This window comes from Phaseolus vulgaris, chromosome 11 (assembly GCF_051622355.1).
Source record: "Phaseolus vulgaris cultivar YP4 chromosome 11, ASM5162235v1, whole genome shotgun sequence".
NCBI lineage: Eukaryota > Viridiplantae > Streptophyta > Magnoliopsida > Fabales > Fabaceae > Phaseolus > Phaseolus vulgaris.
Window position 1 is genome coordinate 27,981,897 of NC_143508.1, and position 17,839 is coordinate 27,999,735.

Here is a 17,839-nt window from a genome sequence, read left to right on the forward strand (position 1 = left end):
GTTGAGATTAGATTCTCGTGAGAGAAAACTGTTATAAGAGATAAATTATAAAAGGAGGTTTGAGACCCCATGTAAAGGTACAATGTTTCTAAGACTAGAACTGAATACTTCTTAAATTCTAGTAAGCTCTTTACTGACTTGATTGTCAGAGTGCAATCAACCGGTAGAGTTTCGTTGAGTAGTAAGAGATAAGACAAATTCCTAAAGAGACAGACAGATCTAGAGTTTGTCACCAAAATCAACCGACGAGCAAGTCAACCGACAAAAACAATAATCTACTTATTTTTATTATTGCTATCAACATTACTATTATTAGTATTATAAATATTATTATTATCGTGAACAGTTACCGACAATGTTAACTGATAATAAATTATGATGATAAATATTACCGACAGATTGTAAATTATTGATACGATAAATTTTGATTATGAACTTTTGTCGGTAGAATTTATTGATAAAATTAAACTACCAATAGATATCTATCTGATGATATTTTTTCATCAGTAAATTTAAAATTTCTTGACATGAAGTTTTAATAATAAAAATAATTAAATTAAATAATGGTAATTATCACTCTTAATCATCATGGTGTTAATTGATTATTCTTTTATTATTTTTAGAATATAGTGCAGTGCAATTACATACTTCTATTGTTGAAAATTCAAGTTCCATGTTAATTAGTCACCATATAAAAAATATTAATAAGTGCATATTTTATAACTAATTAATTTTAGTGTAAATTTTAACTAGGCAATTTTATTTTTATTAAATGAGAACAATATTATTATTTAATAAAAATACATAACAAATAGCCTCTTAATTAAAAAAATGACATGATTTCTTTATTTTTATCCTTACAGAATTATGTATATTTTATTTTTAAAATTATATTTTTACACATAAAAATAGGGAGATACAAACATGAAGCACATGTACTTCCGTGAGTAACTTATAAATGAGATAAATCTTTATTTTACACGTAATCTTTTTAAAGAATCAAACCTAAATTACTTTGTAAAAACTATTAATAATTTTTTAAAATATTTTATTATAGAAAAGTTGGTTTAGTCTTATAGAAAAAATATTTTTAAAATATTTTTTAAAGACATTAAACTTGAATCTCTTAAATGAAATTTTACATTCGGTAATAAAGAAACATTAAAAAGAGAAATTATAAAACTGATAATATTTTATACTATCATCGGATGAAGTTAATCATTTGGAAATTATAACTTTATGTAGGTGAATTATGAGTGAAGTTATTACTAAAAAGCTAAATAAATAAATCCTACAATCCAGCAATCCAAGACTAGATTCATATATTTAATGCATTCTACATGAATTTCATCAAATACCAAAGAAGTAGGTTGAAATTGAATGTTAACAAATATCACTATGAAACAAATATAACAAATCCTTGAATCATAAACAAGGCTAGTCCCAGAAAAGGTGAAGGAACTCAAAGAGTTGAAATGACTACAAATGTATTTATATCCCATTAGCAAGGAATCCCTTCTATGAACCATCTAAGAACCCTAATTGGAAACTTTACAAGACTCACACCCACGTTTCTCAATTCTCCACAACCTTTGCAACATGGACACAAGCAACTCATTATTGACCTGCATTGCCAAACTAAAATTATATTCAAATGGGAAGGAGAAGAAGAAGAAGAAGAAAAGGAGCTCTTCATGAATTAATCCAATAATTGTTAGGTCAAAACTATGTATGCATGCTAGAAACAACTAATAATAACTTATGCAAGATATCACCATTAAAGTGGTTGTTATAAAAATTAAATAAACTTATTATTCATGACAATAAGTATTTAAACTATACCATAAGATATTAAACAGTTTTGCTCTTTATGAAGAATTATTTTCTATTAAATAAATACGTTGTATATGAGAAGAAAAAAAATCATACAAAAACTCAATAAAGCAGCCATTCAAATACAAACAGTCGTACACGTAAATATTGTAAGTTTATTGACTAATTATTTAGATAAATGTGTGTGAGAAGAAACTTCTCTAACTAACGTCTAGAAATATCAATGTAAAATTACTTTACATTGTCACTATTCAATTATTAAATTGGTCTTACATATGAACCAATAAGAAAAAAAAGGAAAAACAGAAAAAAAAGGGAAATATTGCTGTAAATAAATGAGGAAGAAAGTCAGAAGTAAGAACAGAAAAGCATAGAAAAGTGAAGAGAAAATAGAAAAAGTTGCATACCCAAGAAACCAGATGATAGCACCTACAGGACAAAAAACCAATGAAATCAGAGCGAAGGGTAGTCCAATCACGAAACCCAGTGGTCTGCACTCGCAAAATTCACCTTCCATACTTTTTCTCTCTCTCTGCAGTGATTGTCTTATTGGAGTGTGTTTCTCTGCGATCTGAATCTGAAGAAGAAGAAGAATGAACGAAGAGAGGTGATGATGGTTTGAATGATAGTGTTGTTGATTTCGATGTAACTTCGTTGGGAACCCCACCGTGACGAGAACTCCAATGACTTGCTTTTATTCTCGCGTTGACCCTCACTCGCTGTTTTCTGTCATTAGATTATTCACTCTGATTCGTGTAAGCATGTATCATCAAATATAAGATTCCAATGTTTAAAATTGTCTTAAATATATTTTGTCATTAACATAATTGTTTTATAGTTCTTTACATTCAACAAAATTACTTTATTAATTATTTTCAAAGAAATCTACAGCTCAATTTTTGGCTTTTTCTTACTTGCAGAAGACGTTAGTCATCCAACATTAATGAATTTATCGTAAAATTATATATATAATAGTGGATTATTAAACAAAAATATTCTTGAGTGTTAAATATTATTTTTTTATTTTTTATTTATTTTAAAGTGTTATTATTATAAATAGTGAAAATAAGAATAAAGTTAGTGTTGTTTGTTATAATAAAACAATTTGTATTTACTTTAGAGTTTCGGGTTTATAATAATTTTTAATTTTTTTATTTAGTAGTTAGTATATATAATTGTTTTCTTAATTTTTCAGAAAATATCTGAGAAAGAATTAGTTCTTCAGGTACAATTATTCTGTTAATTATTATAAAATAAATTTACAACTTATTTTTGTTTTGTGTATGTCATTATCGTTACAATGTAACATTTCTATAATATATCATGCACACAATTATTTAATTAAACATATATAGGTATATTGTATTACTAAATATATCCATATAGAAAATTTAAAATATATATATATATATATATATTAAAAACAAAATAAGAAAAGAAATATAGAATACTCAATTTGCACAACATGAAGTTTTACAACTTCTAACATTGTTTGTTTATCTAGTGTAAGACACTATCATCATAAATTTTAAAAATATACAACACAAAATGAAAAATAGGGTAAGTTAGTGTTTCAAAACTTTTAACATAATTGTAACTATCAATCACAACACAAGTAATTCATCACTTTTTATACGCCTATCATACTATCTTACTTTGAAATCCATACAACTATGCACATAATAATATCAATATCAAATTACCTTATATGACATGGTGAATTCATATGACAACCAGATTATTTTTCAAATTGTAGACAAAGTCATATGACCTCATTTGATGCTCACCTACCTGAATGTCTTTATATTAGGGCTGGGCAAAAAATCCACTTTTGTCAAATTGTTTTATTTCTGCATTGCTCTAATTCATTAAAAAATCATTTATTTAAATCCAATTTTTAGTTTGATCCTCATTTTATTATATTTTCAGAGCAGATCTTCATTTTGTTTATAAGGATCTTAAAAATTAGAAAATCCAGATTTCCAATCCAAATTTTTGAAATTAATCTCTCTCTATTACTTCTACCCAAACCATCTTTCTATACTTTCTCTCATTTGTGATTTTCTCTCTCTCCTGCACCTCTTATTCACTTTTTAAAATTTTAGTTGCTCTTGGTTCCACCTCTTTCTCTCAATCCTGCACCTCTTATTCACTTTTTTGAATTTTAGTTACTCTCTCACACACACATTATTATGCAATCAAGTTTTATACATTTTCTTTATAATTTTATTTGTTCCAATATTTTGTACATAATAAATGGATATAACATTTTCAAAATTTAATTAAAGTATTATAGGTAGGTATATTTTAATGTTAAGAATTTATATATTATGTTATCTTTAAATTTTAGTTTTATTAAATTATAAATTTATTATATTTTCTTAATATTTATAATATTCTAACTTTTTTACATATTATTATATAATATTATGTTAATTTTTTAAGAAAACATGAATTTTGATTTAAAATACAATTTAATTTTTTTATAAAAATATGGATTTTTATTTAAAATTCAATCCAAATATGTGGATTTGTATATCCAAATTGTTTTTATTAAAAATATGGATTTAGATTATAAATCTGATCCGAATATTTGGATTTGGATTGGATTACCCAAAATCCAATCCATGATACCAATATAGAATCATGATACCAATCCATATTTGTACTTTATATATATGATTCCAATATATTAGTAGAGTCATGATACCTCTTTCTAAACGAATTCATAGTCAATGCACACTTGAATTCATATAGTAAATTCATAGTCAATCCTAACAATCTCAACACAATATTTTCTTTCCAAATAATTCTATGTCTCAATCACATTTCCATATAATTCACACTTCAAAACACACATAAGTACATCATTCAATGACCCAAAAGTTTACATTTTAAACAATAAAAAAAAATATAAAAGAAAATCACATAAACACATAACTAATTATTTTCAATTAAATACATAAATACAAATTTACATAAAATTTAATTAAAAAAATAAACAATTATAAAACAGTGTTTCAAAAATAAATTTCAAAGTTTAAGTTTTTCTTTTTTTAATTTTTTTTTAAAATTTTAATTTTTTTTAGCTTAAGTGAAATGACCTTCCTTGAGCAAAAATCTCATCTTTTGAGTGAAAATGAGGCCCAGAGCAAGTTCAGTCAATTCCAGTAATATTTTCGCTTAAGCGAAAATCCCCTCACTTGAGCAAAACTAGATCCGAGAGTAACCCAAAATTTTTCACCCCATTTCTGCTTGAGCGAGAATTTTCTCTCTTGAGTGAAAATAGACCCGAGAGCAAGATGAATTTTACTATTGTTCTTGTCGGTTAACCTGGTCGTCGGTTGACTTCAAAGACAAACGGTGGCTCCTCCTATTCCTAGTGGATTATGTGCCTGACTTGGATGTTGGAAGGCGGCTCCGTTGAAACAGAGGGCCCTACCTGTTGATTGCACTCCGAAGATCAAGTCAGTTCAGGGCTTATAGAATCAATAAATAAGTAAGCAATTTCAGTCTTAGAAACAGTGTACCTTTACCAGGGATCTTAGCTCTCTTTTATAGACTACTTTTTAGGTTACCTCATTGTAACAACCCCTTCTCTCACGAGAACTCTATCTCGAGTGAAAGTGGGCTTAAAGGGAATTTTTGAACATGTATAAGAGACTGTCTCTATCATAAGTAGTAGAGTCTCAATCTTCTTGTATCCTCCTTGCCATAACTCTAGTGGTTGGTCTTGAGCTGAGGCTCTGCCATCAAGTAGGGTGAAAGGTTTAGAATAGAGTGATTAGGATTTGAGGTGTTAGGACATTGCTAAGAGTTTAGGTTTAGGGTTAGATATTAGGGTTTAAAACTTAGGGCTTGAAACATACATAGTATAGCGAACATTAATTGTACATATAAGTAATGAGAATGAAAATATTTATATTTGTAAAAATGCATTAATTATAATTATTTGTAAATTAAAATATTACCTACATGATCACATAAATTAAATCAATTATATGTAAGTTTACTAAATAACGAATATAAGAATGTGAATGTTTATTCTAATAAATTCATGGTTCGTTTATAAATGACGACATTTTATTATCAATATGGGAAATTTAGCCTTCATTTCTACTGTAAGAACATTTTTTCTGGTTTATTTCCACAAGGCTTATCCATTTCATTATGGATACATGTAGTTATTTGATGGAGATCAAGCTCAAGAGGACATGGAGGCCAATCATCAAGCTCAAGAAGAGGTGGAGGCACAAATGGAGGACGTCCATGGAGGTCAAAGTCCACCTCAAAGGATTACAAGAAGCATGTTCAAAGCTTTGGGAGCTAGAGGACATTTATTTTCTCTTTTTGTAATTTCTTTAGTTGAAGGTTCTTAGAGGGAAACATTAGAAACCTCTTTTGTTTTAGCATCTTGTAGGTTTTAATTAGGAGCTTTAGGGGGGTGTATTAGTAGATAGGTGTAGGAGTAGAATAGGAGGTGCCATAGGATGTTTGTTTTAGGCGCCGGTTTCTAGAATAGTTTAGGAGGGAATTTTGAAATGTTTTAGCTTAGTTTTTCAGCACCTTAGGCTATATATAGAGGTGCTCTCTTTGTAAAATTCAGATTGGAATTAATCTAAGAAAACTCTACTCAAATTTTGAGTGACCTTTGGAGAGCTTTTGGAGCCTTCTTCTCTAGTCTTATCTTGATGGATCATTGGAGTCCTCAAGTGGCGGCATCACTCTCATCTAGGAGCATTCCACACTTCTAGTGGCGAGATCATCCAACATTCTTCCATCTTCATGAGCACTCTCTTCTCCTTCCTTTCTTCTTTTTCAATTGTTCATGTTGCCTTGTGTTCTTGAGTTGTTTAGGTTCGGTTTTTCCATTTTCCAGCACCTATGTTCTGTTTTTGTTTTTTTAATTTCTATTTTGTTCGGTTCAAATGCTTACTTGCTTAATTCTGTTCGGTCATTCCAGCTTTCATTCTCTTTGTTGATTCAATTTGACAATATTTGGTTCATCCAAATGAGTTTGGGATTTGGTACTAGTTTTTGGTGAGTTCTTGTCTTAGAACAATGATCCAACTCTAAGAAAAGTGCTTCTATAATGTCCAGCTCAAGGTGATTCCTAAGAATGTCAAGAATCATTCTCTATGTGGCTATTGGAATCACATCATTATTGGTCTTCCAAATTCTTTACATCACATGTGAGGGTCTGGAATGAGACTCGGTCCAATATAAGCAGACTACTAATCTTCATTCTGTACTAGATGAAATTGGACCTCATAAGTCTTATAAATATTTTGGGGGTTTCAAATAGGATGAACACACATCGTTAGTTGCAAATGAAAATAAGATAAAACGATGATAACATGAGGACAAAGGAGGCGAAAAGCTTAAAACTCCCCACAATCACACCACCATTCATTTATTTTCACTATGAATGACATAGATTAGCACCGGAGATGGGGAGTGCCCATCTCCTGAACATCAAATTTTGAATTTTATCTATTGTATCTTTGCACATGACACATGGAAAATTGATGCTAATTTTCCTCTATAATACAATAATATATTCAGGAAAACAATGACTGGTTCGTAGCATGCAAACTGCCTTGGTCCCTCATTCAACAAACCATGAATTTATTTTTTCAGAGGTTGTCTTAACAATAGCACAAATGGGTAAGCATCGTACTCCCTTCAAAATAGAATTCATGCATTCAACAAGATTCATTGTCATATACTCATATCTTTTCCCACCATCATAGGCCTAAGTATACTTTTTTAGTGGTATTTGATCTATTCACGAAGTGGTCTGGTAGAATTCAACTCCCATAGTAGATAACTTGGCCTAAGAGTGGGTTTTTTCATCTCCTAAACTAGTACAAGTTCATCAATCAAATTATACAATAACTATATAATGGAGGTTAATGAATATAAATACCAATGTTCATTAGTTGTCTCTTCAACTTCGCAAGTTTGAACTTGTTGAAGTTCAGTGCAATATGATGGAAGAAAACCACTTATTACAGCGCATCCACTTCCCAACCAACGTTTGGAGATTGTAATGGTGACATTATGGTCATTCCTCTGTCATGAGGCATACATTAGGCTAAGGTCTGACATAACATAACAGTTGAAAGAACCATATCATGGATTCCTTTATTTCTCCTTTTACACTTGCAAAAGTCAAAGAAAATATATTGTGGTTTCCATCTTGGCCAATTGCAATCAACAAAGTTCCACTATATCTTCCGATAAAATATGTTCCATCAGCTTGCACGATCAGCTTACAGTAATTAAACTTATCAATGCACAGTTTTAAAGACCAAAAGTGATGAAAACCATTCAAACTCGAAAATTTCTGCTAGATAGACGAAGATCAAACCTGAATGAAGAGATTGTAAAGTCTTTTTCTTCTTCTTAGCCTTGTAAAAATTGTATAGAGTAGTTAGGATTTATTGGGCCTTGTATACTGGGCCAAAGTAGAGTATAATGTAAATAGAAAAGAGTAGGGTGTAAAATAGTAAAAGAAGGGTGCAAATAGAATTGTAGGAAAGGAAGACATGTGGCTCCACATGTCCTCTCCTCAATGGAGAGGATTTTACGCCAATGAAGGCATGTCACTTGTCACTCTCCCAATGGAGGATTTGCACCAATAAGGTGGTGACACTTGTCACATTCTCATTTGAGAGGTCTTGAGAGACTTTCTCCTATAAATAAGAGTCTCTTAAACATGATTTTTAACTTTGATTTGAGTAATGAAATGCAGTCCAATTTGAGACAATTTTACTTGTTCAAAGTTTTGTCTAGAGTTGTCTTCTTGCTAGACAATTTTCTAGAGTCCTCCTAGTAGTGTTAGCCCAACCTCACTCTAAAAACTAAGTGTTGACTTAACCTCACTTAGATTCACCGTCATAATTTTCATCTCTTTCAAATTTGTACAATTTTTCATGCTTCTTCAATAGTGTCCATAATCCATAGAAGATATTCAAATCAAAACAAAGAAGAAGATCTACAAATGAAGATGCAACCAAGGATTGCATAAAAAATTCTAAGATGTAACATGAGTTGTCTTCTACACTGTCGAGAACAATTGAATTAGTAACATACTATACAATTGTGCCTGGAAGATTTTGTATAACTTGAAACAGTCTAGGTAGATGATTATATGAGTAATCACAATCCCCGAATTCCATTGCAATAGCCTTTTGTTTTGCAATCCAGGCTTTTTTGTATGTGATAGAATAACCATGATGATTTTTTATCTTTGCGGTTAAAATTTTAATAAGGATGAAAGGATTTTTCCTAAATTGACACTACAAGAAAATCATGAAATAGAAACCAATTTGTAGAAACCAAAATAATTAGTTGCAATAGTAACTAAATTAGAGACCATTTTAGAAACTAATAAGCATGTCCCTTCTTTGGCAAAGGCTACTCGCTCGCGGTAGACTTTGCTAGCTTTATTGTTGGCTCTAAGCCTACCTCCTTGACTACATCCGGATAACCGCCTACCTGTCTTTACAGAAGAAGCAGTGCAGTAAGCGTCTCCGGACATAGAAAGTAGGCAATCACTTTCACTCCGTTAGCGGTGTAGGTTTCAGTCGTAGTTTCTGGTATCGACACAGATAGTGGAAAATCTCTATACGATTTAAGTCAGTGTGCAAGACAAAGTATAGTTTTTACTTTGAGTTCCTCTTTTAATAAAATAACAGAAAATAAGCATTCCACAGTCGTAGGTACTCAATTCAATTGGATGAACTGCTTGAGCTGGAGCTTTGGACTCGACGAGGGGGTGCTTGCCCTATTGAGAGTCTCTTCCATTCTCTCTTCACCAGACAGATAGACAAATAGGCAATCCGATAGAGAGATTAAGGCTTCCTCACTATCAGCAAGCTCCCACAGGCGATGAATTCCGACTTCTTCGCTTTGTAGCCATACCGTATAGAGTGAACTATTCAAAGGAATTGTATTGTATGGGAGTAGCTATATTCAAGCAAGATAGCTGCGGATTCTGTTCATAGAGAGCCCCATTCCTCACTCACAAGTTCTTTCTCAGCCCCAGGTTGAACCTAATGAGTGCATTCAGTTTCATGTCCAAAATAAGTTGAAATTGAAAGGACGTACAATCGGCAAGAAATGAAGTTCCTTTACTTAGGGCTTTAAGCCCTTCTTGCCCTAAGTCTAATCCCTAATCATGCGCAACACATGGACTTGAAGTCCTGTTTTCAGGATTGGATGCTCTTTTGAGACAGCTTTAAATAGAACATAGAGCTCTGCCCTTCTGGCTGTCCTAACGAGTTCACTGCCTTAATCCCTTAAACGGAACAGTGAATCGTATAGCATTAGTAATTATTTATGTCCGCTAGTCAGGAATGGAATCGGACGCTACGAATACGAATTATTGAACGGGGGGAATTTTCGATATTAGACAAAACAAATAGGGCACTAGAATGCTATTCTTCCTCCTTCCCCGCTTAGGCCTTACTTAGGGGCTTCAGACATTAGCAATAAAACTTCCGCAAGGTAGCAAAAGAAGGAGCAGCAGTGGAAATCACAGTAGTTGTAGCAAAATCATTGGCACGCTAGGCCCCTTCTCTAATCTAAGAGAAAATAGGGTAGGCAGGCTAGTTGAATGGACATCTGAGATGGCATCAAGTCGAGCACTAAACAGATCTGGGCTGCTAGTAAGGAGGGCAGTGAAGCCTTCTAGCATAAGTGATGCCTTCCCAAGGTCTGGTATCTTCGGGACCCTTAAACTCGAGGGTTGGATAAGCAAACCTGGCCAAAGAATCACTATTTCGATTGAAGCTCTGCCGCGGTGACCCAATTCTCATATACAGATAAGCGAGAATGCCCTTTCTGACACGGCTGCGTCCTCACGAATGCCAAACTTCGTAGCTCAACTCATCTGGGATGACCAAGCTCCAGGGAGGTTTTCTTGATGACATGGCGGGCTCCAAACTACACCCTTCTCTGCTACCAAATCATAGATCTTCCAGAGAAGACAAAAGCGAATAGACCGTTACCCTACCTGGAGCTATAGCTACCCCTAACCCTTAGTCGGCTGTTCGCCAGACTAACAAGTGGAGGAGGGAGTTCCAAAGCAATAGTGACTCATGCAGTAGACAAAGTAATTTCGACTCAAAGATAAAGGAAATCCCATTGAGTAGTTCCCTATTTTTGATATCATAAAAATGAAAGAAAAAAGGCTTCTTTTGTCAATTAGGTTAGGTGCGGAAGCCCAGTATGGGGGTTGTGTACAGTGGATGTTGTGGGTAGGGGGGTACCATCTTGGTTCAAGTGAATGCATCTGAGTTAGCAAGCAGGTCGGATACAAGAGAAAAATAATGTGATCTTCAGGTTCTGAGTGAGCTAGGCAGTAATTCTCCTACTCCTTTCAATGTCTGCTCCTCTTATGGAAAATAGTAAGTCGGACTTAGAATCTGCTTATTAAATCACTTGTCCAGAGTAAAATAGAACTCCACCAGGGTTGTTGGCTTTCGCGAAGCAAGAAGGATTTATAAATGCGCTACGTTAATCATCACCATTGAGTGTTGGAGCAAGAATTCTATGAAAAGGGGAGTTAGACTTTCTAAAAAGCCACTTAAATCGAGTACATCGAGATCTTCGGATTTTCGGTATACAGGTCGCGCATCAGTCCTATATGTTCCCATCGATACAAGATTCGGAAATGATTTGTTGCAATCTTGACTTTGACTGTGGAAGGGGAAGGAGATAATGTCACTTTTTTTGAAGGGGGAAACAAAAAATACCTAGACAGCGAAAGTCAAAGCTAGTTCCTCTTCCAATATACTACCGCTACCTTAATCCTATCAAATATTTCTCTTTATCCTTTGAATTACTCATATATATCCTATTAATTTAATTTTGCACCGAAAACGATTATAGGAGAAGTTCGAATCCGTTCCGTTTGGATATTGATCGGTCTTGGTTTGACATGGTTTACGCGTTACTGGTTCCCGGAAGAGTTAATCTCTCCATTAGCTAAACCCTTTCTTACCCTGTCTTTGGACTCGTATTTTGTTTGTACACAATCAACGGAGGCCTCCCCGACATATGTTGCAACGTCTTCAATAGCATGTTCTTACTTCGTCTTTCCCTTAATAAGTCATCAAATTTGGTGCTTTTTGATCCCCAGTTGCTATGGGGAACAAAGGAGGAAATACAATCGATTCCTCTATTTAAGTGGTTCTCGCTTCTCCTTGTTACTGTTCCTAACTCTTCCCCGGGTAGTTCCCAATGTTTGGTACTTTCTATACTTCGTGGGTGCAACATCAACAAATTCGCTCATGATCAAGTTACAACCTAAGATCTATGACCATATTATGCTAACTGTTCGTATTTCGTTCATTCCATCGGTATGCTCTCAGGTACCTGTAATTGTGATCTGTTTGCCAGAACCAAGGGGTCTTTCTGTGGAAACCTTCACGAACAATCGTCGTTTTTTTATGGTTTTTCCGCTTCTCACAGCTGCTCTTTCCACACCTCCGGATATCTGGTGCCAAATCGTCGCCCATTTCCTTATTTCTTCGATAATAGAGTTGACTATCTTTGTGGCATCGATTGTACAAGTTCGCGAAGAGGCTGGACGAGTGGAATGAGGGAAAGCGGCTCGATTGACAAAAAAGAAGAGTAGCCCCCGCAAAGTAACTATGAATTCCCGAGCAATTCTCAACCAACATATGCGATTCATTCCCGTATTATAGTACAAATCATACTTATCAATCAAGCAGTTAGGAAGTCCTAGACTTTAAGCCAGCCGTCCATGCCTGTTGAAAGTTCCTTGCCTCTTGTGCCGTGCGTGAGCTGTGCCCGCTTTTCCCTTGCTTGAAAGGCATCCGGGGAGGACGTCAACCGGCTAAATAATTAAGGCTCGACTGAGTTGTTTCGCCCGGAACTCCATCCATCCTGGGAAAGTTTACTAAAACAGTAGTTTCGAGCGCTGCTATAAAATAAGTGTCTTTTGTTCCTGGGAGTAAAGTTGCTAAAGCTTCGATTCTTATTCTTTCCTTTGCCTGATGTGTATCGCCTGTTTTTCTGTGCTGTGTCAGTGTGGTTCATTCGTGAATCATATCCCAATCCTTCTATCAGTGAAAAGATCGAAGCTTGCTTTGAAATCAAAAGGAATCGGGCAATCGAGATGAGTCCTGGTGAACCTCGAGAATTGCATAATCAAGGTATCTTCTTTCCTGCTCTGCGAATAAGCCAGTACGCGAGGACATCCTATCATCCTTGCCTTTCATCCTAGTATGAGTCCTGGCCTAATCAAAGTCAAAAGGACTCTCGTTTATTTTCCTTAAAAAAGCCATCGATTCCACTTATTTCTGCCACTGGCTTGCTCTCTTCGGTCTGCCGTCAGTCTTCGATCGGTCTATCGAGAGTAAAGGTCTATCCGATAGAAACGAATGGCTCTTCCACCCGTCCTTCTAAGGAGCTTATTGTTTAGCAGTTCTATCACTGGGAACTACATATAGTAAGGCTTCTATCTAGAGGTCCGAAGATCCAATCAAATTCAATTTTGCGCTTAGCACGCGGAGAGAGTTGTTTTGCCGATCCGTCTTTTGTTTGTTTTGAGATCTTTCTTCGTTAGATTAGATCTGGCTTTCAGGATTTGCTAAATTATATAGATTCTGGATAGAGATGAATGCTTTGTTTGATCAATTGATGTAGGTTCTGAATCCAAATCAGATCGGTCAAGGCGGGGCATCATGAAGAGAGATTCTATTGTTGGCTACCTATCGCCCCCCGTTTGTTAGGAATCCTCAGTGGCGAGCCCCGACTTGCTTAGCCCTCAGAGGCCAACCCGCTCTCCGGCGAGGATGCCCTACTGAGTCCTTCCTCATATCTTTCTATCTTGACTAGTTAGTTCAGCTTCTCACTCCGCTCTGCCGTCACTGACTTTCTATCTCTTAGGCCGTGGTCTGTCTTCCCTTTCCATGCTCGTACAACCAAGGGATCCCCGAGGCATCTTTCCCGCTCAGCCCCTTCCTCTTTCGGGCCTATGATTTAGGTGCCTACGAATTTCCCTTCTTCTGCGAGTTGCACAATCACTTCTTTCCCTTTTGCCTCTTTCTTTCGTGAGTCTGATGACACCTTGATGAGGATAATCAAGAGAAGAAAAGGGAGATATAAATTGCATTCAAGGTAGCATTCTCGGTCATCATTACGGCTTGGCCGATGTGAATGGAAATGCACTCTCTCATCTTAGGCAAAGGTTATCGAAAAAGAGAACGGAAATTAGAAGAAGAGCAAAGAAAGATGTCAGGCCATACTTATTACTTGACGAGTAGAACTTCTTAGATTAGTTACCCGGGATCTGAAAGAAGCTTCATTTCTTTGCGCACCGAGATCACTGTATTCTTACTGCTAGCAATCAAAGGAAGAATGAAGATCGAGGAACCTTGTCTTCATCCCAGTGCTATTCATCCCGAGATATGCCTTGAGAGGGTGTTGAAAGATGAAGTTTCACTGGTCTGGTCACATACGAGATTTCCTGCTCACTCTTTTCAAAAAAAAAAGTCGTTTATATTTATAAAGGACTTAGTCTGAAACGTTGTATGAGTGTATCATCTTTTTGTTTGAAAAGTTATTTTAGGTTCTTATCTTAGTAGCACGCAATCAAACTCCTGCGCTAACGAGCAAGGCTCTATCTTCTCCTTTACAGTCGAGATTCATACCTCGGTTGACTAACAACCCTCAGTGATGTTATATTAAGGGGCCGATAGTAGTACACTGTGTGGGACGGAGTAAGGGCCCTTACTAGAGAGTAACATTTCGGTCCATTCTTTTGAGTTCCGCCTCCCGCGGTAGACTCCTTTCTATTTTGGATTCAGCATAGTAAGGGCTTTGTAGCCCTTTTTCTTGCAAATCCCGCAGGATCCGATCAAAAGAAGGAACCCCATACTTCTTTTCAAAGGATTGGACCACCTCCTCGCCCCTGAAAGGCCCCAACTTGCGCATCCCCTCCTGTTGACAGTAGTAGTGCAGACCCTGCTTAGACATGCCTTGATGCGAGGCTGGTCCACGGCATTCGATTAAAGAAAGTCAAATCTTTATTTATAGTTAATAGATTATTGTCATAAAAGCAGAACTGCTAGCTACCTACGGAGAAGAAGTGAGAGGTGCCGAAACTACTGCCGCATACCAAATGAACAACAACCCAACCCGGGAAGAGGAGATTTTACCTGAACTCTGTCTCTCTTCCACTCCTTAAGGGCAATAGCGACCCCGTATAGAATAGACGTGCCAACGGGCGATTCTTCTTCAACTAGAAATCGAATATGAAAAGGGCGAACTTACTGAATAATCGGTGACTCAAGCGCTTTTCTGGTAACATATTCCTCCTCCCTCATTAAGTGGCTGCACACACCGACGGGTGCCCGCCCCATTTACCCAGAGTAATGAGACTATGTATAGGTATAGCGGTCACTTGACCGCCTATTAATGAGATAGCTTCAAATCCAAGGTTTTCTCGAATCAATAAAAAGAGAATAATAAGGTCAAATCTTGCTATTCCACCTGAAGGTATATACTTTAGATATGATCAATCAGTCCAATGGGCACCTGAAGGCCCGGTATAACTTACTTTACCAAGTAAGCATCTACGCTCCAGACTCTAACGAGTCAGTACTTCGATCCTCTCCTTAGCGTAAACACAAAGTAATCAATTTCCTGTAAGTCGAGTTACTACTTTCCTTTCCAGATACGGATCGTATCAGCTCTTCAAACCTGACTCTCAGTCACTGACTCAAGAACGAATACCAAGACAGCTGTTCCCTTCTCCTACTCCTACTTGAATCAACATATTGAGGTGAAGCAACTAGCAACTATAGACCTAATGATAAAATGGTAACTTTCATTCCCTTCTTTCCCCTTCCTTTTCTTCTATCACCAGCAGCACCCTTTGTTTGAAAGTTAAAGTAGCCTTTCCATCCTTTACATCATTTGGAGGGAAATGAACACTGAGATGATGAAAAATATAGACCGGTGTGTCATTGGTCTTTCGTTCGTAGTGGGATAAACTCACCTAAATAGTCAAGTGAAGGAGACCCACATGCCCTGAAGTGGACCTTGGAACTCAAGCCCCAGACCTTGTTTGACGGCTTTACTATTGAAGTCCAATCCTTGTAAGGTAAGACGATCTTGCATATCTATGTCCACCCAGCCGCCCTTCCCAGCTCTAGCTTCGGCTGAACCCCACCAACTCATTCCCATCGATCCACAGCTGGTACTTTCCAGTTGATTGATCCCAATCATTGTCCCCAGTTCGGTTTTCCGCTGTATCAGATGGATCCCGCACCAATCCTTCCCTTTGTTTCACTCCGAAGAGGGACAGTGAAGTGCCTTTAACTCACCTCTGATGCAGCACCACCCCTTGGTCTTTATTGTACTAAATGACTATATAATAGAATAGAATGGATGCCCATTACGTACGTACTTCGTACGAACTCTCGCTGGTGGCGGGCTTTATCGCAATTTTCGGACGTATCAAGGATACCCTTTTTCATCGAAGATCTTCTGTGACTAAATGCGAAGTTTATCAATCAGATTCTAGGCAATCAGATGAGGAGTGGAAATCCGATTTCGGTAAGACTCGATCTGAATCGCAATCTGGTTCTGGTCCGAATTTCGATCGTTGTCTTTTTACTTCTTTCTTTAAGTATTAACCCGATGCTATTTGTTCGGTGGCCCGGATTGGATTGGAGTGGGGGTCAAACTGAAAGAAATGCTCCTTTTGAAATCTTTCCGCTTACTCCTTTTTCGACTTGTGGGTTGGGAATGTCTCGGTCCCGTCTTGCTTCTTCTTTGTGTGGTTTCGGGCGGGTATCCCCTTTCAATGGAGGATCCCGCCCGCAGGAGGTCAACCTGCTGCCAATCCTGCAGAGGAACGTGAATCCTCAACCTTTTCCGAAGCGAGCGTGAATCAGCAGCCTGTGATTCCCGAACTGGAACCTACGCTTCTCGATGAGAACACCCGGCGAGCAGAGCTCGCTCTTCGATTGAGGTCGAATTGGTGGGGGATAGCTTATAACGAGCGAATCCTCGACTCCTTCGTCCGGAGTCAACTGGCCATAGAAAGGCATATTGAGGCCGCACTTGTGGTGGACGGGTATTCCCCTAAAGTTGTCTTGGAAAGAAGACATCTGATTCGGGGCTTTCTTTTCTATCCGGAGGGGCGTGCGCTTAGGGAAGACACTGACGCGGGTTATCTGAGCAAAATGGCCCATTGGGGTACAAGGCAAAGCGTTCCCTATCAGCGGGTGATCCGAGCCGTCCAGAACTATGATCTCTTTTTAGATTAGATATTCTCTTTTTCTTTCAATAGCCAGGATGAGCACTCCACTACTAGTTTAGTCGTTTACAGGTCTACTCTCGGATACAAAGGTTCTATGTTCAAGCAATTGGGCCAACTTTCATTGGATCCTTCCGAAGTAGGCGAAGGTCGAGTTGCTGACCTGAACGCTTTGGCTCTTTTTGGTAAGTCTTCTTGGAGTAAGAACCTTTTTGAGCCGGCGCGGAGACCTATGGTCTCCATTCCGCCTGATCTTTGCTCTCTGTCGGTGTGAAGTTGCTAGCATAATCCGGTAAGCAGCGGGCTTTCTATCCTAAGAGGTTCCGGTCACGCTAGTCTAGAACATCTTCCGACCGTTGGCTGCTTGCTCTCTGGACTCCTGGAGCGACTTCCTTTGAGTTGCATCGAAGAGAGTCTCTTAGAAGTTCCTGTCAAAGGTCTTTTTCCAAACACCGTATTCTTGCAAAAACCGGAGAATCCAATCCGCATCAATCTGGTAAGAATAGCCCTTCCTCTGCCGTACCTCTGATCAGTTCTTCAGAAAGCATTCCGTAAATAAAAGGGTGAGAACAGTAGCCTCAGTACCAATGAGCGGGTTGAGATCAGGAAAGAAAGAAGACCGACCAGATATTCAGCAAAGCATACTTCCGGGAGATAATTCTATTTAATCGTTACACAATCTTCTGACTTACCTATGATGAT

At 36.8% G+C, this 17,839-nt stretch overlaps 1 protein-coding gene across 1 annotated transcript; it reads right to left on the reverse strand.

Moving 5' to 3' along the window:
- Positions 1 to 1,323: 1,323 nt before the first annotated feature.
- LOC137825029 (signaling peptide TAXIMIN 2) lies at positions 1,324 to 2,588 on the reverse strand. Its single transcript, XM_068630703.2, has 2 exons — positions 2,241 to 2,588; positions 1,324 to 1,625 (listed from the first exon to the last, which is right to left on the reverse strand). Exons 1-2 carry the CDS (start codon positions 2,348 to 2,350, stop codon positions 1,502 to 1,504), a joined length of 234 nt encoding a protein of 77 aa, XP_068486804.1. The 5' UTR covers positions 2,351 to 2,588; the 3' UTR covers positions 1,324 to 1,501.
- Between the last annotated feature and the right edge of the window lie 15,251 nt (positions 2,589 to 17,839).

What these genes read in the sequence shown, in the direction of transcription:
- LOC137825029 (XM_068630703.2), bottom strand. Translation starts at nt 2,350, where the DNA reads ATGGAAGGTGAATTTTGCGAGTGCAGACCACTGGGTTTCGTGATTGGA. An exon ending in GCTATCATCTGGTTTCTTGG is followed by an intron (nt 1,626 to 2,240) that starts GTATGCAACTTT and finishes TTGGCAATGCAG; the next exon opens with GTCAATAATGAGTTGCTTGT.